Source organism: Schistocerca gregaria, chromosome 2 (assembly GCF_023897955.1).
Source record: "Schistocerca gregaria isolate iqSchGreg1 chromosome 2, iqSchGreg1.2, whole genome shotgun sequence".
Taxonomy (NCBI): domain Eukaryota; kingdom Metazoa; phylum Arthropoda; class Insecta; order Orthoptera; family Acrididae; genus Schistocerca; species Schistocerca gregaria.
Window position 1 is genome coordinate 256,785,804 of NC_064921.1, and position 25,464 is coordinate 256,811,267.

Sequence of the window (25,464 nt, forward strand, 5' to 3'; positions counted from 1 at the left end):
ATGATGATGAGGCCCCATACTCCTTGACAGGGCGTAGGGGACGATGCGGGAGACCCACACCGCCGTCCTAGGCAAGGTCCTAGCGGAGGTGGTTTGCCATGATGAGGACGACACTACAACACCCAGTCATGATGAGGCATGTGAAAATCCCTGACCGCGCCTGGAATCGAACCCGGGACCCCGTGGTCGCGAAGCGAGAACGGTACCGCGAGACCACGAGCTGCGGACTGTACGGGAATGTACGAGTTCAGGTCGTAGACGCATCGTTGATGACATGTAGTACGGAAGTTTGGGTCTGGCCGTGAGTCGTGCACGGATAGCCAAATGGTAAAGCGAGAGCTCGCGATAAGCGGGAAATCCGGATTCGAATTGCTGTCTGGCAAAAATTTTCACTGTCGTCATTCCATACTACACCTGATGGCATACCTTATTCGCAATTCCGATTTCATTTGAATGTGTTTCGTAACGGCAGTGACCGCCGCAGTGCCTGTTCCTTTCGACATGCCTGCATGACAAACGAAACTTTGCATCGTAATCAGAATAAAATAGGCACTGCAGTATCTTATTGATCAGAAGTATCTGGTCCCCCTGTTAGTGGACATTAATAAGGGATATATCCACCGTTCGCCTTTATGTCGGTTTGAGCTCTGCTGAGGAGATGTAGGGGGGGGGGGGGGGGGAGGGGTGGAGAGGGGGGGGGAAAGGGGGGGGCACCATCAATGATGTGTCAGAATGTCTGGAAAATGGCAGCGCATTATTACTCAAGAGCCGGAATCAGAGAGGGTAGTGACGTTGGAGCGAAGTCGACGTTCTAACTCATCCCAAAGGTGTCCCATTAGGTTAAGGTCAAGATTTTGGACACGCCACTCCATTTCAGGAATGTTATTGCCGATAGCCCTGACAGTGCTTTCTTACAGGGATGTGCTGCTGTGCTGATACAAACAGAACACACAAACTTGTGAAATACGAGGTCTATTCGAAAAGTGAGGAACGATCGGTGGCGAAATGGAAACCACTGTGAAAATCCGATGAGGCTTTTCACAGACGTTAGGGCAGTGTCTCTAGTATGCCTGTCGATCGCATCAAGACGCTCTTTTCAGTTGTGAGCGCACTGTGAACAAGTAAAGGTGTCTAGAACAACGATGTCTCTCGCCAAGTAGGAAGGACGGCTGAGAGGCTTCGCCTTACTGAATGCAGCCCACCTAACACAACTGCCACACACTTCCTTCTTCATGGGAGTGAAGAGGCTCCAGAAGCCTTTTCGATGGGAAGTGTTCGATCACCCACAACACAGCCCTAACTGGCTTATCCTTAGTATCATGTTTGTTCACATGAAACACTGGATACGAAAACAACATTTGGGCGCAAGCTACGTCCTATAGACCAGCGTAGAGAATTATCGGAAAGAACAGGCGGGTGCCTTCTAGGACGATGGTGTTGGAAATTTAGTATAACGCTCCGACAAATGTCTAAGTCGTAGCTAAATGTGCAAAGAAAACAGTTCTAATATTCGCTGTGGTTTCCATTTCGCGACAGATCGCTCCTTATTTTCCGAACAACCTTATTATGTTACTATCCTTTCGCATCCAGTTTTCTTGAGCAGTAGGAGTAGGTATTAAAATCCATGGAGAAGAAATAAAAACTTTGAGGTTCGCCGATGACATTGTAATTCCGTCAGAGACAGCAAAGGATTTGGAAGAGCAGTTGAACGGAATGGACAGTGTCTTGAAAGGAGGATATAAGATGAACATCAACAAAAGCAAAACGAGGATAATGGAATGTAGTCGAATTAAGTCGGGTGATGCTGAGGGAGTTAGATTAAGAAATGAGACACTTAAAGTAGTAAAGGAGTTTTGCTATTTGGGGAGCAAAATAACTGATGATGGTCGAAGTAGAGACGATATAAAACTTGACCTGGCAATGGGAAGGAAAGCGTTCCAGAAGAAGAGACATTTGTTAACATCGAGTATAGATTTAAGTGTCAGGAAGTCGTTTCTGAAAGTATTTGTATGGAGTGTAGCCATGTATGGAAGTGAAACGTGGACGATAAATATTTTGGACAAGAAGAGAATAGAAGCTTTCGAAATGTGGTGCTACAGAAGAATGCTGAAGATTAGATGGGTGGATCGCATAACTAATGAGGAGGTATTGAATAGAATTGGGGAGAAGAGGAGCTTGTGGCACAACTTGACTAGAAGAAGAGATCGGTTAGTAGGACATGTTATGAGGTATCAAGGGATCACCAATTTAGTACTGGAGGGCAGCGTGGAGGGTAAATATCGTAGAGGGAGACCAAGAGATGAATACACGAAGCAGATTCAGAAGGATGTAGGCTGCAGTAGGTACTGGGAAATGAAGAAGCTTGCACAGGATAGAGTAGCATGGAGAGCTGCATCAAACCAGTCTCAGGACTGAAGACCACAACAACAACAGCCTTTCATCGACCTTTTCCGCAATTGGTAAGCGATCCATTTTAACACGGCTAATGTATCATGACGTAAGTACCGTCCGCACTGGTGGAATGTTACGTGATAACAGGTACTTATACGTTTGTGACCATTACAGCGCCATCTACCACAAAGCGAAAAAAGTGGTCCAACTAAAACATTCAAATTTCTTTACGTACTACACGAATATGTAATTAAAAATGGGGGTTGCTATTTAAAAAAAACGCAGTTGATATCCGTTTGACCTATGGCAGTGGCATCTAGCGGACCAACCGTAGCGCCATCTGGTTTCCCCCTTCTAGCTAGACGAATTTCGTCCTTTGTAGTTTTTTCGTTTGACGCTTATTTCGTGAGATATTTGTCCCGGTCATTATCAACGGACTACCCTGTAGGAATACGCCTACCAATTTTCGTTTATGTCGCCCAGCTGTTTCTCGGAGTTGCGGTTTATTCCCGTCAGTGTATATGATGAGAGCTCAGATTGCAGAGCGTGACGCAGTGCGTCGTGTTGTCGGGGCAGGCGGTCAGCAGCGAGTCTCGCGGGGCGGCGGCCGGCGACACGTGCTCGCGCCTGGCGGACGGCTTCCACGCGGACTTCTCGACGCGCGGCTGCCGCGGCTACGTGCTGTGCGCGGCGGGCCGCACGCTGCTGTGGGGCGCCTGCAGCGAGGACGCCGCCTGGGACCGCGCCAGCGCGCGCTGCCTGCCCACCGCCGACGCCGACGCCGACGCCGACGGCTTCCTCTGCGCCGGGCCGCACCCGTGGTCGGGCTGCGCCGGACGCCAGCCCGGCTTCTACGCCGACCCCGCCAGTTGCACGAGGTGAGCCATCGGCAGAGCGCCATCTGCGACAAGGTCATCAGCGACGGAGAACGAGGTCGCTTAAAGAATGAATGGTCAAGGAGACTCGCCACGCCCTTTTGAAATGAGGCTATTTACGAAACTATGTAAGATTCCTCCAGTTTTCAACAATGTTCGCTAATTCAGTACATTTAGAAATGAAGGAAAGAGGAGCCAGTTACAAATTTCATGAACAAAGATGTCGAAAGATAAGTACTCATCTTTTCTTTGTTGGAAATGCGCCGCTCGTCCTCTAATGAGGGGATGAATAAGCCCACACGTTGTTTACTTGGCAGCAAAGACGCTATTTCTTAACATTTCGTCCTGATTTACACTACTGGCCATTAACTTTGCTACACCAAGAAGACAAGCAGATGATAAATGGGTATTCATTGGACAAATATACTAGAACTAACATGTGATTACATTTTCACGCAATTTGGGTGCATAGATCCTGAGAAATCAGTACCCAGAACAACCACCTCTGGCCGTAATAACGGCCTTGATACGCCTGGGCATTGAGTCAAACAGAGCTTGGATGGCGTGTACAGGTACAGCTGGCGTGTACAGATACAGCAGCTTCAACACGATACCACAGCTCATCAACAGTAGAGACTGGCGTATTGTGACGAGCAAGTTGTTCGGCCACCATTGACCAGACGTTTTCAATTCGTGAGAGATCTGGAGAATGTGCTGGCCAGGGCAGCAGTCGAACGTTTTCTGTATTCAGAAAGGCCCGTACAGGACCTGCAACATGCGGTCGTGCATTATCCTGCTGAAATGTAGGGTTTCGCAGGGATCGAATTAAGGGTAGAGTCACGGGTCGTAACACATCTGAAATGTAACGACCACTGTTCAAAGTACCGTCAATCCGAACAAGACGTGACCGAGACGTGTAACCAATGGCACCCCATACCATCACGCCGGGTGATACGCCAGTATGGTGATGACGAATACACGCTTCCAATGTGCGTTCACCGCGATGTAGCCAAACACGGATGCGACTATCGTGACCTGTAAACAGAACCTGGATTCATCCGAAAAAAATGACGTTTTGCCATCCGTGCGCCCAGGTTTGTCCTTGAGTACACCATCGCAGGTGTTTGCTGCTGCAAACGTCGTCGAACTGTTCGTGCAGATGGTTGTTGCAAACGTCCCCATCTGTTCACTTAGGGATCGAGACGTGGCTGCACGATCCGTTAAAGCCATGCAGATAACGTGCCTGTCATCTCGACTGCTAGTGATACGAGGCCGTTGGGATCCAGCACAGCGTTCCGTATAACACTCCTGAACCCACCGATTCCATATTCTGCTAACAGTCATTGGAACTCGACCAACGCGAGCAGTAATGTCGCGATACGATAAACCGCAATCGCGATAGGCCGCATTCCGACCTTAATCAAAGTCGGAAACCTGATGGTACGCATTTCTCCTCCTTACACCAGGCATCACAAAAACGTTTCACCAGGAATCGCCGGTCAACTGCTGTTTGTGTATGTGAAATCGGTTGGAAACTTTCCTCATGTCAGCACGTTGTAGGTGTCGCCACTTGCGCCAACCATATGTGAATGCTCTGAAAAGCTAATCATTTGTATATCACAGCATATTGTTCCTGTCGGTTAAATTTCGCGTCTGTAGCACGTCATCTTCGTGGTGTAGTAACTTTTAATGGCCAGTAGTGTATTTCATATTTGGCACGTCACACATAGTAGGGGATAGGAAAAATGATGTAAACAGTGTAGTAATGAGATGGTTTGTGTTTGGCGGTCAACAACGCAGGTAAGGCACGTGACGCGCTGGGTTATGAATGTTCAGTACGGACGAGGCATCGGTGCAAGTTGTTGAGTGGTACACACTTCGTATGTGCATTCAGAGGCCGAGGTTGACGTGCAATGAAAGACCTAACAGGATTCCAAAGTGGACAGATTGTGGGGGCCCGATTGGATGGAGTATCAGTAACCGAGACAGCCAACTTACTGAATGTTTCAAGAGCAACTGTTTCAACAGTTATGGCAGACTACATCAAACATCGAAAGACATCATCCAGTAAACGTAATGTTGTTGTTGTTGTCTTCAGTCCTAAGACTGGTTTTATGCAGCTCTCCATCTACTCTATCCTGTGCAAACCTCTTCATCTCCCAGTACATACTGCAACCTACATCCTTCTGATCTGTTTAGTATATTCATCTCTTGGTCTCCCTCTACGATTTTTACGCTCCACGCTGACCCTCCAATTCTGAATTAATGATCCCTTGATGCCTCAGAAAATGTCCTACCAACCGATCCCTTGTGCCACAAACTCCACTTCTCCCCAATCCTATTCAACACCTCCTCATTAGTTATGTGATCTACCCAACTAATCTTTACCATTCTTCTGTAGCACCACATTTCGAAAGCTTCTATTCTCTTCTTGTCCAAACTATTTATCGTCCATGTTTCACTTCCATACTTGGCTACACTCCATACAAATACTTTCAGAAACGACTTCCTGACACTTAAATCTATACTTGATGTTAACAAATTTCTCTTCTTCAGAAACGCTTTCCTTGCCATTGGCAGTCTACATTTTATATCGTCTCTACTTCGACCATCATCAGTTATTTTGCTCCCCAAAAAGCAAAACTCCTTTACTACTTTAAGTGGGTGCAAATCAAAAGTATATGAGAGAGATCGTCGTATGCTAACACGAATTGTATAAAAACAACACGAAACTACGGCGGCTGAAATGATTGTAGCTCAATAGCCATGTTCGGGACCCCGTATCAATCGGCAATGTCCACCGAGAACTCCATAAAGCGAATATTCATGGATGAGCTGTTATACTGAAACCATTAGTGGCGACAACCGACGCAAAGGACCGTAAAACATGGTGTTACGAGCATCAATCCTGGAAGGTTGATCAATGGAAACACATCATATGGTCCGACGAGCTAACTGTTTCATTATTTCCAACATGGGCCGGATTTATGTCTGGAGAACCCCAAAAGAAGCCTACAATCCAGTTTCCAACTGTTAAGCACGGAGATGGAAGCGTGATGATGTGGTCAATCATATCATGGTATTCTGCTGGTCCCATCATCACTCTCAAAGGGCGTGTTGCAGTCAAAGATTTTAATGATCAAGTGCACCCCATGATTCAAATGTTGTTCTCCAACAATGATGCCATATTTCAGGACGATGATGCACCCGTTCACAAAGCCAGGACAGTACAATCGTGGAATGAGGAGCATTCACCTGAACTGCAGCGACGTCCTTGGCCAGCACAGTCCTCGGGCTTGAAAGTTACCGAACCCTTGTGGGCGGTATTGGAACGCAGACTCCAGAGCAGATTTCCGCCTCGCTCGTCACTATAGGTTCTGATCAAAGAGTAGCATAATATTCCACTGGAGACTATACAATCGTTGTAAGCCAGTATTCCAAGAAGAATCGCAGCTGTACGACGGGCATATGGGGGTCCAAACCCTTATTAATTAACCATTCCCAAGTAAATACAGGTGTTCACATTATTTTGCCTATCCCGTGTAGTAAAATACTGCTTATAATACGAAAGAAAACTCTTTGCGCGCTATTTTTCATAACAAAAAACGTAGAACCTTGGACAAAGGAAAAAGATGCACCACGAAGGAATTATCCGAATGGAACTGAAATCAGTGGTTGTGATGTACATGTACAGACAAACAAATTATTACAATTTGAGAAAAATTACTTGATTTATTCAAGAGAAAGAGCTTCACAAATTGCGCAAGTCAATAACGCATTCGTTCACCCCTGGCCGCTTTGCAAACAGTTATTCGGCTTCATTTTGATTGACAGAGTTGCCGGATGTCCTCCTGAGGGATAGCGTGCCAAATTCTGTCCAGCTGGTGCGTCAGATGGTCAAAACCCCGAGTTGGTTGAAGGGCCCTGTCCATAATGCTCCAAACGTTCTCAATAGGGAAGAGATCCGGTGACGGTGCTGGCCATGGTACGGTTTGGAAAGCACCAAGATCAGCAGCAGAAACTCTTGCCATGTGCGGGCGGGCATTATCTTGCTGAAATGTATGCCCGGGCGACATGCGTGAAGGGCAACAAAATGGGGCATGGAATATCGTCGACGTATCTGCTCTGCTGTGAAGGTGCTACGGATGACAACCAAAAGGGTCCTGCTACGAAAAGAAAATGGCACCCCCTACCATCAGTCCTGGTTGTTTAGCTGCATAGCGGGTGACAGTCAGCGTGGTATCCAACCGCTGTCCAAGGTATCTCCTGGCACGTCTTCAGCCTGGAATCTCATTGGGTGGGGTATAATTTCTTTGGTGATTAGTACCGCTTCGAACTGAACCCCAGCGACTAACAAAGACGTGTGCGGAAGCGCCCAGGACAGTGGTGGAATACCAACCTGCCTATCAGCCACCATACGTCCCAGCAACCAGAAGTGATGGTCTGGGTGCTGTTTGTTTTCGTATCACAACAGTACGTCGACGATATACTACGCCCCGTTTTGTTGCCCATCATGGCAAGCCGTCCTGGGCTTACACTTCAGTAGGATAGTGCCCGCCTTCACACGGCGAGACTTTCTACTATTTGTCTTCGTGCTTGCCAAACCGTACCTTGGCCAGCAACGTGACCGCACTTCTCCCCAATTGAGAACGTTTGGAGCATTATAGACACGGCCCTCTAACCAGTTAGGGTTTGACGATCTGACGCGCCAGTTGGACAGAATTTCGCGCAGTATCCCTCAGGAGGACATCCGGCAACTCTCTAAATCAATGCCAAGCCAAATAAGTGCTTGCGTAAGGACTAAAGGTGGACCACCGTGTTATTGACTTGCTCAATTTTTGAAGCTCTTTCTCTTGAATAAATCATACATTTTTTCTGAAACTGTAATCATTTGTTTGTCTGTACATGTACATCACATCACATTTCCATTCCATTCGGATAATTACTTCATGGTCCACTGCAGCCTATCACGATTGCGGTTTATCGTAGCACGACATTATTGCTCGCGTTGGTCGAAATCCAATGACTGTTAGCAGAATATAGAATCTGTGGGTTCAGGAGGGTAATACGGAACGCCGTGCTCGATCCCGATGGCCTCGTATCACTCAGCACTAACTGAGCAGTCGAGATCTTATCCGCATGGCTGTAATGGATCGTGCAGCCAAGTCTCGATCCCTGAGTCAATAGACAGGGACGTGTGCAAGACAACAACCATCTGCACGAACAGTTCGACGACGTTTGCAGCAGCATGGACTGTCAGCTCGGAGACCATGGCTGCGGTTACCCTTGACGCTGCGTCACAGACAGGAACGCCTGCGATGGTGTACTCAACGACGAACCTGGGTGCAAGAATGGCAAAACGTCATTTTTTCGGATGAATCCAGGTTCTGTTTACAGCATCGCGATGGTCGCATCTGTGTTTGGTGACATCGCGGTGAACCCACATTGGAAGCGTGTATTCGTCATCGCCATACTGGCGTATCACCAAGCGTGATGGTATGGGGTGCCATTGGTTACACGCCTCGGTCACATCTTGTTCACATTGACAGCACTTTGAACTGTGGACGTTACATTTCAGATGTGTTACGACCCGTGGCTCTACCCTCAACTCAATCCATGCGAAACCCTACATTTCAGCAGGATAATGCACGACCACATGATGCAGGTCCTGTACGGGCCTTTCTGGATACAGAAATGTTCGACTGCTGCCCTGGCCAGCGCATTCTCCAGATCTCTCACCAATTGAAACTGTCTGGTCAATGGTGGCCGAGCAACTGGCTCTTTACAATACGCCAGTCACTACTCTTGATGAACTGTGGTATCGTGTTGAAGCTGCATGTGCAGCTGTACCTGTGCACGCCATCCAAGCTCTGTTTGACTGAACGCCCAGGCGTATCAAGGCCGTTATTACGGCCAGAGGTGGTTGTTCTGGGTACTGATTTTTCAGGATCTATGCACCCAAATTTCATGAAAATTTAATGACATGTCAGTTCTAGTATAATATATTTGTCCAATGAATACCCGTTTATCATCTGCATTTCTTCGTGGTGTAGCAAGTTTAATGGCCAGTGGTGTATATGTAAATTTAGATGTACACTTTGTAAGCGGGAAGACCGCGCCTGGTTTTCGGCTCTGGGCAGAATAGTGAGGGAGTGTCGGTGCTGCAGGTACTACTACTGCTCAGCGGACGGGAACCGCACGCTGCTGTCGTGCCGGCGCGGCCAGGTGTTCGACGGGCGCGACTGCGTGCCGGCGGAGCGAGGCTGCCGGCGGCCGCCCGCAGTGCCGGCCGGGTTCGCCGCCGCCTCCTCGCCGGCGCCCGGATCTTGCCAGGGCGCCGCCGACGGCTACTACCGCGACCCGGACCTCGGCTGCCGTTCCTACTACTACTGTTCCAACGGCCACAAAATCACCTACGTCTGCTCCGGTTCCTACGTCTTCGACGGCAAGGAGTGCGTCGACCCCGACACTTACAAGTGCCCTTACAAGTCGGACGACTGCGTCGGTCTCTCCGACGGCTACCACTTCGACACGGACTCCGGCTGCCACAAGTACTTCTTCTGCCTCGGCGGTTACAAAATCACGGCGCTCACGTGTGACGCCGACAGAGTGTTCGACGGTCGGCGCTGCGTCGAGCCTTCGGCCTTCCGGTGTCCTGACGGTGGTAGTCCTCTGGCCGACTCTGCCACTGGCCCTTCCTGTGCCGCCAGGTCGGACGGCACGTACCCTGACGAGGGTGCCGGCTGCCGCCGTTACTTCACCTGCCGAGCACGGCAGCTCACCTCCACCTCCGTGTGCCCCGGCGATAAACTCTTTAACGGGCGCGACTGTGTGAGTGCCGATTCGTACACTTGTGGCAGTGTCGAGGTACCGTCATCAAGCCCCGAATGTGACGGTAATCTCAACGGTTTCTTCCAAAATGTCACCTCGGGGTGCCGGACGTACTATTTCTGTATCGACGGAACGAAGACTGTTCTCACGTGCCCCGGTAATGAAGTTTTTAATGGCCAGTTGTGTGTCGACGCGAAATCGTACACTTGTCCTTCTCCGGGGGAGGTCGAGGTCAGGACGACGTGCGTCAAGTAAATGTCAGATCCGGAACATCGCACCGTACACTGCGGAACACTCTTCTCTGCACCTGTGTCGGAACCTCGGGGAAGCATGTGCCTAGGCAGGCCTTTTTGTTAATGCTCCACAACCAAGTGGTAGTTGAGGTCACGGACGGACGGATAAGGCATCGCAGAAGTGGGGTGTGAAAGGTGCGCACCGTATCTGGCACCTGTATGTGTGTATAAAAGAAAGCCAAAGAAAATGGAAAACTGTAAACATTAACACTTACTTTCCACCTGTACTTTGAAGAAGACATGCTGCAGTTTGTTGGTCAATCTTTACAAAAGTGGAGAATCGTTGAGTAAAATTCTGAGAAGTCTAGCACTGGTGAAGTAGGCTGTCACAGCGAAGTCTGGAAAGTTTTTAGAAAATCACAATTTGACACAATAGCTGTATATCAGTTTATTAAAATTGCCAGTTTTGGCCAGTCATCATACCATTATCAGGTATAAAAAAATATCACTCTAATTACTGGATATGTGTCCAATCACAATCATTTGAATCTTTATCAACATTATACATTAACTGCATCTGAATTATAAAATGCAGAAATGTATCTGATTTATACATCAAAAGAAAGCAGTCTGTAATTTTAGTGTAGTTAATTTGTTAGGCTTATTAACATATTGCCTAAGGAAGGAAGTGATTAATTCCAACATTCTATTATTTTGATGCAGTTAAAGTGTAATGTTGACCTAGAAACAAATGAGGATGATTGGATGTATGTTGTCCAAATAATGTCTTTTTCATACTTGAATATGGGCTATTGTATGACCAAAAGTGATAGTTTTACTAAATTGATATACAGCAATTGTGCCATGATTTTTCAAATGTATTTAACAGCTGTATATCACCAACTCTTTAAAATAGTTGTCAAGGCCTTGCAGTATTGTGAACATAAGCAATATCTGTGTAAACTGAAACAAGAGAGAAAGTGACTTTTCAGAACATTAATTTGACAGTACATTTTACGTATAGTGAATGTTTGGCACATTTTGCCCATTTGAAAAATTCAGCATCTCCATGCTGCTTTCTAAATGCATCCTTCATAGGGACAGGTATAAACAATGTCTTTTGCAGGTATTAAATATGACAAAAAACTTGAGGAGTATGTAATCAAATACCAGATCAAAAGCTTGTATCAACAAGTTACAACTCTCCCTGTGGAATATTGTTACAGTGCTACATAAATGGCCAAATATTACTCATATCTGGTGCATCTGTACACACATTTACCATAAATTTGTGACATGACTAGCTATTATGTTGGCTATAGTTGGACATGAAATACTGTTCCAACAACTTATCGATGTCAACTGTTCGCTGGTGACATCTGTGAACTAAAGAAACAGAATGTGTGAAAAGGTCTAAGAAAATGTGCCAAATTCAGTCTTGTAATGATTCTTTTATTATTCCGAGAGAGAAACAGAATAGGATACTTTTTGATTGCCCTTAAGAAAATTTACCAGTCATGCAAAAAGCTCAGATGTATTGTGAGACTGTTTTATGGCATTATGGATTATATCGGGCACTGAAGACAGTACTCAATGATATTTTTACAGTTTCATCTGTAGATACATACAGAGTAACAACTGAAAAGTTTAGTATCATCACACTAATGTGTGTGCTGTTCATAGGTTCCATTTTCATACTAAGTTGTCTTTTAAACAACTATGTTAAAGCCATCTTTGCACACAAAACACAGGCTCTCAAACAACTGTATGCATGAACAATTCACTATTCCACCAATATTTTTACCACGAGATATTTACATATAGACCCTACCACACTGCTATTGTGAAATGCATACAGCATGTTACTTCTTCATTACAATTGCTAATACAATTTTCTACCTCAGTCAAGGTTATTTACACAATGTTAAGACATTTACCATGGATGGTTATCAGTTCAAATAATACTACAGTACTTATGAATCAAATAACTCTAGATACATGAAAATCTTCAGAAATGTTAGAACATAGCCACCATGCCAAACACCACATTTCAAAACACAGTTATTTATAGATGCTTATATACAGGGAACAGCAAATTTTAAAGGTTAAAAATTACAATTATTACTTCATAATTCAATTCAGACTAATTCCTAAATTCCTTTCAACTGGCATTTGTAAACGTAGAAATTACAGGCAATCTCAAAAACACCTAGTTCCAAAATAATGTACACAGATGTTTTTTATTAAATTTAGCTCTTCTTGTTAAAAATGTTTGCTGCTTTTCTCAAGAGCAAATGCCTAAAAATAAATATTCAGGCAACTGTTCTTACATCCATTTCTATGGTCTCAAATAATAAATTCTAAAAATGCATATAAATTTGCAAGATTTTAAGGAAGTATACCATCATTCCAGAAGTTAAGACTGGAGTACCTGATTAGCCATGTTAATGCTGTAGAGACTATTTATGTAAGACATTCAGGAAATTATTGTTGCATTGTGCTAATGAATTTAAATTATAGATGCATTCATGGAAAAGTCTTCATGTGTTGTAACCATGTAATATTAAATGTTTAACAGAAGCACCAGCTAATCTCACCTCATGGTAATACTGCCAAACATTTATTTATTTGAACATTATTTATGCTTGTAAATAATTATCTTAGTAGTACAATGTGTATGTTGTACATTTATTTTATTTTTGAAAGCCCTTGTGTGTTTTTTAAAGCCCATGTGAATCTAACTGAAAAAAGTACAAGGATATACTATATTTCAAAAGGAAATGACATTATTGTAATTACAGTTATCTCTTGCCATGCACCAATAACTTTTGCAAGAATAATAATTTTACTTGCATGAAATTTCACAATTTTTTAAGTTTTTTCCCCCTATATAAAATATTTTCCTTTGTTTTCCTGTTTACACCAAGCTTATCCATCTGAACATTTAATATGATTAGATTCAATGTTTGTTCCATGATGATGATGATGAGTCCCATACTCCGTTTACCGAGCGTAGGGGAGCGACGCGGGAGACCCGCGCCGCCATACTAGGCAAGGTCCTAGTGGAGGTGGTTTGCCATTGCCTTCCTCCGACCGTAATGGGGATGATTGATGATGATGATGAAGACGAAACAAACACCCAGTCATCACGAGGCAGGTGAAAAATCCCTGACCCCGCCGGGAATCGAACCCGGGACCCCGTGCTCGGGAAGCGAGAACGCTACCGCGAGACCACGAGCTGCGGACGTTTGTTCCATAGACACAAAATGAGGAATCTTCAACGATGTGGGACGCCAAAGAAACTGGTACACCTGCCTAATATTGTGTAGGGCTCCCATGAGCATGCAGAAGTTACGTGACACAATGTGGCATGGACACAACTAATGTGTGTAATAGTGCTGGAGGGAATTGACACCATGAATCCTGCATGGTTGTCCATAAATCCCTAAGAGTATGAGGAGTTGGAGATCTCTTCTGCACAGCACGTTGCAAGGCATCCCAGATACGCTCAATTAATATTCATGTCTGGGGAGTTTTGTGCCCAGCAGAAACCAGAGCATTCCTGGAGCCACTCTGTAGTAACTCTGGACATGTGCGGTGTTGCATTGTTCCGCTCGAATGCACAATGGGCATATGTGTCACCCATCAGAGTCATTTCTAGACGTATGAGGGCTCCAATATCACTCCAACTGTACAAGCTCCACACCATTACAGAGCCCCCACCAGCTTGAACAGTGACATACAGGGTCCATTGATTCATAAGGTTGTCTCCGTACCCGTTCATGGCCATCTGCTCAATACAATTTGGAACGAGCCCAATGTCGGCGCTGATGGGCCCAGACAAGGCAGTTATCTAGGGTACACGAGTGGATCTTCGGCTCCGAAAGCCCATATCAATGATGTTTCATTGAATGGTTCACACGCTGACCCAGCATTCAAATCTGTAGAAATCTGTGGAAGGGTTGCACTTCTGTCATGTTGAATGATTCTCTTCAGTCATCATTAGTCCTGTTCTTGCAGGATCTTTCTCCGGCCACAGCAATGTTGGAAATTTGATGTTTGATTTTTTTCTCTCTCTGTCTCTCTCCAGGTTCCTAATATTCACAGTACACTCGTGAAATGGTCGTACGGGAAAATCCCCACTTCATTGCTACTAGGAGATGCTGTGTCCCATTGCTCATGTGCTGACTATAACACCACATTCGAATCACTTAAATCTTGAATACCTGCCATTGTTGCATCACTTACCACTCTAACAACTGCACTAGACACTTGTCACTCACTTCCACAGGGAGGCACATTGGCCCAATATCGAATCAACGTCATGGATTAACGAAAGGGGCTGGTGTGCAGACCATCCTAGACAAAGCTTTTAGACTGTTTTCCACATTTACCTAGGTAAATACTGGGCTGGTTCCCATGTTGTGGATCAGCTAAACATTGCTCTAACACTTTGAAAAACAATGTAACATTAATTGTTTGATAACATTTGATGCACACACTTAAGTTAAACATGGGTTCTTCTCAAGGTGGGGGAGGGCAGGGCTGGCAATAGCTTCAAAATGCCTTTGGGAATGGGGACTCTACTGCAACAATAAATGTGTGTGCACTAAAATGCTTAAAAAGAAAAAAAGGTTTACTGGGCTTGCTAACATAGATCATTATCAATGAAAACAGACGCAACACTGGGGTAATATTTTACAGTTCTTATAGTTTATTTCATAATCCAGTTTTTGGCTGTTACACCATCATCAGATACAAAGATAAATATGTGGTGCAGTGAAATTTTTGTAGGATCTAAGATTTTCAACTAGTGTTTCAACAGAGTACCTCTGATCCCAAAGACGAAAATTGTTACTATTAGATTTAGGAATAAAATATTTCAGTGGCAACGGCCTTGCCACAGTGGATACACCGGTTCCCGTGAGATCACCGAAGTTAAGCGCTGTTGGGCGTGGCCGGCACTTGGATGGGTGACCATCCAGCCGCCATGCGCTGTTGGCATTTTTTGGGGTGCACTCAGCCTCGTGATGCCAATTGAGGAGCTACTTGACCGAATAGTAATGGCTTCAGTCAAGAATACCATCATAACAACCGGGAAAGCGGTGTGCTGACCCCATGCCCCTCCTATCCGCATCCTCAGTGAGGATGACACGGCAGTCGGATGGTCCCATTAGGCCAATCATGGCCTGAAGACGGAGTGCTTTAATTTTTTTGAGTGAAAGTGTGATATTATGTTATTTAACTAAGTAAAATATGTGACATTGTAATTAATTGTATAACAATTTATAACAATCATTCTTAAAAGAAAATAAATTGAACAGTAAATTTTGGTGGCATGTTCCAATGGAGTGGCTGAACAAAATAATCTTGTCTTTAATAGTTCCTAAATTGCAAACAGAAAAGATATATTAATGATATTAACCACATAAGTGAAGCAGCCGTGATTATACAAAGTAAAATTTTTAACAGGACAAAAGAAATTATAGTAACTGAAATAAAGGAAAAAATTGGCCATTTGAGTAAGAGGGTTAATTTACAATAAGGCATGGATGGGATTATGAACAGTATCTGCAGCTACAAGTAGTGAGTAAGGGAATTGTGTTTTATCATTCAGTACTAAGCTTGGGCAGATGGACATATGTTTATTAATCCACTATTTCAGGGTAGTTCATCTTCCTTCCTTTATGGATGTGACGTAACACTTCATGTTGCACTTGTACCTATGGTCTTCTTTAAGCAAATGGTCTGCACAAGTAGAGTCTCTTTTTCTAAGTCTCCAATTTCTATGGTGGTCCTTGAAGTGGGTGCATATTGCACTGCCAGGCTGACATACATAGAATTTGTCACAATTACAAGTGATTTTGTATACTCCAATCTGTTAGTAAGCTGAAGTGCTGTCTTTATCAGTGGGCAAAAATTGTCCACCAATGTCATGTATAAAAAACAAAAATTGCCTATGACAGAGCACAGAATTCATTTTCTTCTAAAAACAATTGTTGTAATTTGTTATATAGTTCATTAGTTAATGTGTCACATACTTTGTCTTAGTTCAGTTATCTTACATCACATTTTCACTGAAATAATTCCTCTTGTTTTATTCCTAAATCTAACATTACCAATTGTCATCTTTGTAAACAGAGGTACTCTGTATATGTAGGGCCTACTAAATTTGGAAATTTGTAAAAAGTTCCTGTGGGACCAAACTGCTGAGGTTATTGGTCCATAGGCTTACACACTACTTAATCTAACTTACACTAAGGACAACATTCACACCCATGCCCAAGGGAGGGATCGAACCTCCGATGGGGGGGAGTCACGTGAACCATGGCGAGGCACCAAAGACCGCGCGCAGCTATCCAGCACGGCTAGATGTACTACTTGAAAACCTTGGAACCTGCAAAAATTTCACTATACATTTATCTTTGTACCTACGATGGCATAACAGACAAAAATCAGTTTGCGAAATAAATAATAAATGTTGTAGAATATTGGATCAGTATTGTGTGTTTTTCATTCATAATGTATAAAATACTCTACCAAGGACCAACAGAACACTTAATCAATGCAGTTACATGGATCACATTACTGTACTGAAACTGCACCAAAGTCAGTTGTTGCGTAGCAGTCATGTTATGATAGTTAATAACATGTGTACTAAGTAGTACTGTTGTGAAATTTGTCAAAGAAGTAGGCTACCAAAACACCCATTATGTCCTCTTAAGCTGTACCTATTACCGTATATATCGAATAATCCGCGTACTCTAATTCTGAAGGAGGGAAAAATTTTTTTGCTTTAATTGGTTTTAGTTACAAAAAAAAATTGTTCCAATGTAATGATGTGTTCAAAATTACGTATATCATTTGGTTTGAAGAAACACATCATAATCTTCACGTGCTATTGTACTGGTTGATAAATAATTAAAACTCTACCGATTCAGCATCGTACAGCTGGCTGGCCGGCTAGTCCATTAGCCAGGCAGCCAGCCACAAAACATTCTTGCCAGCAGGGACTCTAGCCCTACCCTTTTTTTGCGGAATGGACTACCATGCACTTTTCACCCACTCACTAATCTGGGACAAATCCAGCCATTTGATTTTTCCACTCGCTGAACTTGATGTTTTCATCAACCATCCACTGCATATACTGCTGTTTAAGTGCAGCTTTGAATTTCCGATTTATACACACATGTAGTGGTTGTACGATGGATGTTAGGCCTAGAGGAATAATGACTGAGTCAGTTTTCCCCATTTGTAATTGTCTTGCACTTTCTTAGTTGTATGTCCGGAGAAGGTGTCCAGGACCAACATATTATGTAAATTCAATAATGCATCAGGTTGACGTTGACAAATAAGTGTCACCCAGTCAATCACAAGCTCTTTATCCATCCATCCTTTCGGATTCGCTCACACTAATATGCCTTGCATTGATATTTTTGGAATAGTTTTCCTTTTAAATACCACGTAACATGGTAGCTTTCTTCCATCGCCTGTTACACACATCACTTACACCTTTGCTTCTCACTGCAGCCACATCTATCATGATGCTGGATTCTCCTTTCCAGTTCACGGTTTTGTCAAACAGCATCTCAAACCTGACTGGCGTTTGATCCACGTTACCAGTTTGCGATAATACATAGGACTGTTCGTGACGCAGATTTATCATGCAATGAAGAAAATGCACTATTTTGTCCTCGTAATTGCCTGGAAGCCGTTGAGCGATGGTAGTTTTCCTCTGGAATCCTAATCCATTTCGGTTGAGAAATCTTGATGGTCAGCCCCGGCTAATTTTGAAACTGGTAAAGCCTAGTTCCTTGGCTCAAGTCAGTGCTTTTAAGTTGGCACAATTCAGTCATCACTGCCAATCTGTATTGTTGCTTCTCATCTACATACAGGCAGAGACTTCTTTCCAGATCCGGATGCTTCGCTTTTTGGCCCGAAATCTCCGGAGATTACTGTTAGTTTCTTGAAGCCGGGTTTTGTTTTTCCACCAGTCGCAAATAAAACTCTCGCTCACATCATACTTTCTTCTTGCTACACAGTCACCAATGTTCTCGGCTTCTTCAATAATTTTCAGTTTTTCTTTAGCAGTGTATGAGCGATAATGAGAACTTGAAGCCATAATTAACAACTTTGAAGACATTGTTAATACTTCTAACGTGCTACTGATGTGTCACAGATTGAGGCCACAACAATGGAATAGTATAATGGCATCTATTGTAGGAGGCGGAGCAGTACCAACCTTGCTTAGAATAACCGTGCACCCCATTTTTTCATCATTAAATTTGGGGAAAAACATTCACTGACTATTCAAGTATATATGGTAATAGCTAAACATTTTTGAGTTGATGACAAACTATAGAAAATGCATGTTCTTGAGGAAGAGCACCTTCCTAGGCCAGAGTGAGTGACTAACTTCTTATGGAGATGCTGCTATCACTGGTATTTACTTCATGAACTGAGCTACGGATATGACATATGGTATTCAAAAGTTTTATTAAGAAATAATTTTCTCTGAAAGCAGCAGTTAGTACACTCAGTTCTTTGAGAAGACTAATCCTCGAATTTATGTCACAAATAAATAAAATTAGATGTTCTTGTACCTGTAAAGTTCTAACTTGATCCGATGGGTTATCCCAGAATATTAAATTGTACATCATCATGGAACGTCAGTAAGCAAAGTATGCCAGTTTTTATTTATTTATTTATTATTATTATTTTTTTTTTTACGTCACCTACTTCATGATATCAAATTTGAATCGTGAGAATTTAAGATTGTCGAACTCTTCTATCTGCATGTCCTCACATTTTATAAAAAGTATTTGTTGGAAACCTCTCGCAGGTTCTAAACTGCATAAAGTAATTTTCTGCAGAGTTTAGAGAGAGTGAATTGGCTTGATAAGAGGAAGTTTTATGAATAGTCCTTCCTAAAATTACCGGTACATTTGATTTGCTATATATAGAAACGCTTGTATCGTCTGCAAACAAAATAAACTTATTATCGGGTAAAGAAACAGTAACTGTTGAAAGGTCATTAACACACACGAGAAAAGTAAAAGCCCTACGATGGAACTTGACGTGACCACATGTAATTAATTCCCATTCAGATGAAGACTTAACTATTTTATTTTCATTCCTTTTGGTCTTTCTTAAACAGAGTGCACATTAATGAAATTGATAAACTGTTGGGGTGGATTCCTGACGAAATGGAGGAAACAAGGTCATATGAATGTGGGTCAAGAAATGTGTCATTGCCATGGTAGATGGCACTAATGAATGACAGTTCCTCTGACCATGTGCCTTGCGTTCCTTGTCTGGTGCATGTTGTGTGATTAATGCAGTGTACTGTAAACAGCAAAATGGTGATGGTATTCGTGACAGGAACAAGCGAGATGTTTTTTTGTGTATGGCCAAGCAGATGAAAACAGCTGAGAGGCAGTTATACTAAAAGAAGTACTCTCACAGACAACAACCACATCACATATTTCAAGCCCTTTTGAAGTGTTTGTGTGACCATGGGTCCTTTAGACAGGAAACTGTGCAGGGAGGTGGTGGACTGTACATATACGACATATGGGAGGACCAGGTTCTACAGTATATCGAGACAAAACCGAGTGCAAGCTCTAAGCAAGTGGCACGCTAGCATGTTGTAAGCCCAAGAATGATTACGTATATCTTGCACGATAACCGCTACTATCCCTATCACCTGCAATCCCGTGGAGACCACTGAACATCTGTTGTGATTTGCGTACCACCTTCATGGTGCTGCAATTTTAACAGGCAGCAGTATAGAGACTGTAGATGTTATAACAAGCACAAATGCATAGATTATTTTTCATGAGACATTTGTGAATATAATGGGAAGAGCATTTTAGGGCACCAGTAAAGCATAGGTTTCCCCTTCTAGTTTTCCCCTCTTGTTCCCCCATCCCATCAAAACCTATTATACATCCACATAATTATTTCCCAGTGGTAATCACCACCCCTCTGTTGTAGGAACCAGCCCCTGGGGATTAAAAGGTGTCAATGGAGAGGATACTGTGTAGTTAGATGCTGGGGATGCAGATTACCCAGTGATGTCGGGAATGAAATTGTTCAAACTTTAATTCACAGCAGTTAAACTCCCAGAGTAGAAATTTGTGAGAATGTGCAAACTCACAGACAAAAAATAAACCCAACTTCATGGTCCCAAGAGAAGAGGTTTATGGCTGAATGACAATGCGCTTACGAAACAATATCAAGATTCAAGTGCCAATACAGTGAGTCAACCAAAAAACTTCTGACATACCTGAGTAATATTTGACTGATCGAAGGGGGGCAGGTATTGCATTACTGCATGACAGTGCAATGCTTTGTATGAACAAGTAAAAGAAGCAATTACAAAATCTAGATTAATATGAATGCTATGTTTTTTTAGTGTCTGAGCCCAGCAACATGTGATAACCATTTAAGAAATAAAGTTGTTCATTTTCTTTTAGAGAGGCTCTCATCTCCACATGTACAAAAACTCCTATACTAATTTAATCAAACTTAGATATGGAGCCTCCTTGAAAAAATTGGTAATATCAGTTGGGAGGCATTCAATAAAAGAGATTAAAAATTGATGTTTTTTAATTATGAATAATAAAGCTTCTGATATATCATCTAATTTTACATAAAGTGTGATCCTAAGCAACACAAGATAATACATTGGTCCACTTAGCATCTCTGTTGATGATGCTGTGCTATGACTATGAATCAACAGTATATCTAGTCACATAAACAAAACAAAACAAAACTGCTTTTGAATAACACAATCATATAATTCATAGCTTTAATACCACAAAAAGAATAACAAAGTGACAAGATAATACAGTCTTTCTGCAGACTTTTTATTTCTGTATCTATAACTGAAAAAAATGGATAACATCAAGTGAACTTGTTCCTAATGACACCACTTACAAGAATATGTACTTTTCATAAACAAACTACATAATATGACTTGAGCTTTACAGGTAAAATATGTCTGTCAGGAACTGGTTCAATCTCGAGAGAATTCAGCAACAAAATCTCATCTGAAATAACTGTTTTATAAAAATATGCCAAGCTAGTTATGTGTTTAATTTTTTAAAGTGCAAAATGATCTGCATATTTTACTCTGGAATAAGTCCTGATACTTTGGTAAGAAAGCAGCACAACAAATGATGCAACAGTAATTTCAAACTTTTTCCTAAGTACCATATAATAACAGACAAGCGAAATCTCATATACTATACGTCTTTATGATTACTCATAATATTTAATAGCCTTAACAGTTCATATGCTGCTTTAGATTTTTTCATAATGATCTGCCTTATGTACGTAACCACATTTGCAAGCAAAAAGAATATACTCTTGAAATATGCACACACACATACACTAAAGATTTACACTATAAAGGAAGACCAAAATGTGTGATTCCAGTGGCTTTACAATCTCCTTATAATTTAAGAAACTAGGTCATTAAATAACCCATGTTTATTTCTAATGCAGCAATGTGCCTAAGAAAGAGGATGGTGCAAGGAAGTACACGTGATTTTGTGTTGTTTGAAAGTAGCTTAAGGCCCTGAAAATAAAGTTCCTACTCGGAAAATCATAGATTAGCTTAGCAAAATGACATAACTATATACTATTGTATGAAAATAAGAGTGACAAAAGGGTAGCTCATGTATTTCAAATTATTGAAGATATCTAAACAATTATGTCCAACTACCAGTCTGACCTTTGCTTATAAGATAGCAAGTGATTGTACAGGTGGGATCAAAAATTTGGTTTGAACAAAACACAAGTGAAAGGGAGGAGGCAGAAATAAAAAAGGAAGAACCAGTGCTTCACAGTACTGGCACTTTGATTGTCTAGATCTTTGTGAACTCTTTGTAATACGCACTTTGCTAATTTATCAAAAACTGGCCACAACCAGTATGTTTCAGAAGACACATCACAGCAAGGAATGACTTGTTACCATGCAAAAGTTGCAGAATTCCAATTATTCAAAGTCACATTTCAAGTTTCAGGTACCTGCCCATTCAACTAACAGTAAGGACTGACATGCTGGCAGTTCATGACAATCGAAGGAACTATCAAAATTTAAAAGAGCTGTAATTATAAAGAACAGAAAACAAAATATTTTTTTAAAATCTTTAATGTAACTACTTACACCTATAGTGTTCTCTCCACATTTAAAATAATGACGACACCCACAGTCTAACAGTAGTGTCATATACTATGCATCTGGAGTTCCTACATTTGATTCCCAGTATCTACCTGACTTTCATGAGATGGAAAGAGCACCCAACTAGCATTGTGAGGCTAAATAAAAAGCTAATTGAACACAACAGGGATATTCATGGTGCCAAACTGGTGTTAAGTCAATAGACAACCATTTTTTTTTAACTCTGAGAGACAGTGATGTTTAGTAAGTTTTATTTGGTTGAGGAGTAATAAATCTCCCTTACGGACATCACAAACACATTGGCTATAAGTAGAAATAAATGTGCTACGCAAAATTCTTTTTGCACTAATAGATCATTTGCTTCTCACATCATTCTTCATTCTTTTACAGTTACAGAACTCTTGTTCAGGGTACTTCAAATTTCGATGAAAAAAAAATCAAAAAAAACAAAAGAAATTTGTAACACTTCGTGTCACAATGTCGGAACTCACATTATTTCTTAAGTTACGATTAACACCACAGATTCAAATGAGCACTTTCATATAACATTTCTTCTAGTACAACAGCAAACTTTGAGAGAAAATCTAGCCTTGAATTTTAATTATGCTTCGTACACTTTTCAGCAGCACAATTTTTTCCCCTTGTCGTTTAGTGAAATATTCCAAATGTACAATGTAGCTACACATTCTGCATCAATAATTGCAAAGCTATAAAGCAATTAAATGATACACAACTATTTTCCAGGAACATGGACCGTCCTTTGCCATTGAAATGGAGAACACAGAGGGGAGGAAAAAAGCCCTTTACTTCTCTAAAATTTGTCAAGGTCCAAAAAAGAAATAACATAATTTTTTTTAAAAACTGTTTTTAATGTAACTAATAATGATAAAGCAAGCTAAATAATAGTACCACCAATTTCTTATTGCCTGAATTTGTGTGTTATTCATATTTCTCAATTGATACAAAGAAAGTATGAATGGTTAAAAGTGGATACATTTTAAATAAATATTTTTTGTTGAATTATACGCATTGAAATTTTCCCAGGTTACCTTCAACCTACTACATGTCAAAAGAAAAATATTAGAAATTCACTCTGTAACTCTTACAACAGTTTATTTACTAAGATATTGGAGCCAACAAGGTTACCTTGTATGGAACATGAAACATTGCTGCTGAAGACAGTTTTCAATGTTTTGTACAACTGCACACACATTTGTGCAGATATGCAAATGAAATAAGCACGTACACTGAACCTTATAATGGTGTAAGAAATACCAATGTTCTACGTTCAATGAATTCCGCCAAGTTTTTAATTGTGCCTTGTATCACTAAAAACATGTTTCAGAGCTTATGCATATACCATAAAATAACTAATCCACCTAAAAACAAAAGTTCTCTGACATTACAATAACATTGTTTTCCCGAGGTGTTTTGAAGTTTAACTCCTGCCCTACTCCAAACTGCCAAACACTTCACAATGTATTAACAAAATATATTTTATATTGCATCATGCTGCCATTTCTCAAATAGCTGAAGTAGCAGTGCCTGTCATGTCACACCAGAATATATGAAGATGATGAATTCAAACATTAGACTGCAACACTCATTGTTTTAACCTGTTACATCAGGCAACCAACTTTTAGCATATGAAGGCATACTCTTAATTACTAAATGAAATGAGTAGATGGTATGCACATATCACTACCAAATAACATTTGTATGACATCTTTTTTTGAAGCGTATTTTATTTTTTAATTAACTAGTTGCTTTTTAGACATGTGACATTGTGTGCATTATTGGACATCAGAATATTATGTGACTTATCCCTTTGCTCATTATCTCACTTTATTTAGCTGCCGCATTCATGTTTGTTCTTATTCCCATGCTCTTTTCTGCAACTTCTCAAATTTATGTTACACACTTACTTTCTTCACTACCCCTTCTTCTAATGGTATCTGTATTCTATTTTCATGCACTTCTCCCTATGACCGCTACAGTGGATGGGCATTCTTCCATTTCGAGACAATTCCTATCATCTTCACTCTTTTCTTTTCTCATTGTTGACCTCTTCAAACAGTATCTCTCACACCAATCCTTGAATAAGGCTATTTGCACTGCTGACTACAATAATCATTGCACATTGCTGCCATATAATGGATGCATCAGTACTTTAATCAGGATCTCTTGCATGACACACAATTTACATTATTAATAAAGGGGTTTTATGAGAGAGAGAAGAGAAAAAAATTATGAGAATAATAATAATTGAGCCCAGATTTAATTATCAACTATGAGGCCATAACAATTCACATGATTCTGGAACCCACTGCAAATGTTATGTTTTACATGTGCACCCGCAATGCTTTGAAGACAGAAAATGTGATCCTGAAACTTGAAACAAACATATGGGATAGTATCTCTGAGAATTTAAAACTTTATCAGAAATCATGTCCTGTCTCAGTGCCATACTCTACTCTAGTCATAATACTGTGTTAACAATGTCGAATCTAAACTACTGGATCTTCTCTCACACCACACTCAAAGATACTTATAACTTTATGTTACTCATAATATGGAGGCTATTTCAAAGTCAGAAGCAGATTTACTCTGGACGCACTGCCTGGCATTACAGTTCTGTAGCTGTGACCAATTTAATGTTCTCTGCAGATTGCACAGTGTTATGCAAGCACAATGGGGACATACAATAATGTCCATTGGTAACGTTTACAGAACCATCTCCTGACTTCCATCATTTACATTTCCAAATATATTCTGCCAACTTCAGTAAAAGTGCATTACCTATTGATCATTGCTGCCCTGTTATTATATTGCCTGGACTGTTACACAGGTTTTTCAAGAACAGTTTATGCTTTTCATTTCGACTGATTACTTGCTGAACCAACGCAAAATATACCTACTGGGCACGTTCACACCAAACAGTGCA

At 41.6% G+C, this 25,464-nt stretch overlaps 1 protein-coding gene and 1 pseudogene across 1 annotated transcript in view; both read left to right on the forward strand.

The window, feature by feature from the left end:
* Positions 1 to 13,189, forward strand: part of LOC126336810 (uncharacterized) — a 229,618-nt gene extending 216,429 nt beyond the window's left edge. The window contains exons 8-9 of the mRNA XM_050000854.1: positions 2,968 to 3,269; positions 9,434 to 13,189. Of these exons, the coding sequence (XP_049856811.1) occupies positions 2,968 to 3,269; positions 9,434 to 10,352 (1,221 nt within the window). The 3' untranslated portion in view covers positions 10,353 to 13,189. The remainder of the gene's footprint in view (positions 1 to 2,967; positions 3,270 to 9,433) is intronic.
* Positions 13,190 to 15,217: 2,028 nt separating this feature from the next.
* LOC126337395 (5S ribosomal RNA) lies at positions 15,218 to 15,334 on the forward strand (annotated as a pseudogene).
* The last annotated feature ends 10,130 nt before the right edge of the window (positions 15,335 to 25,464 follow it).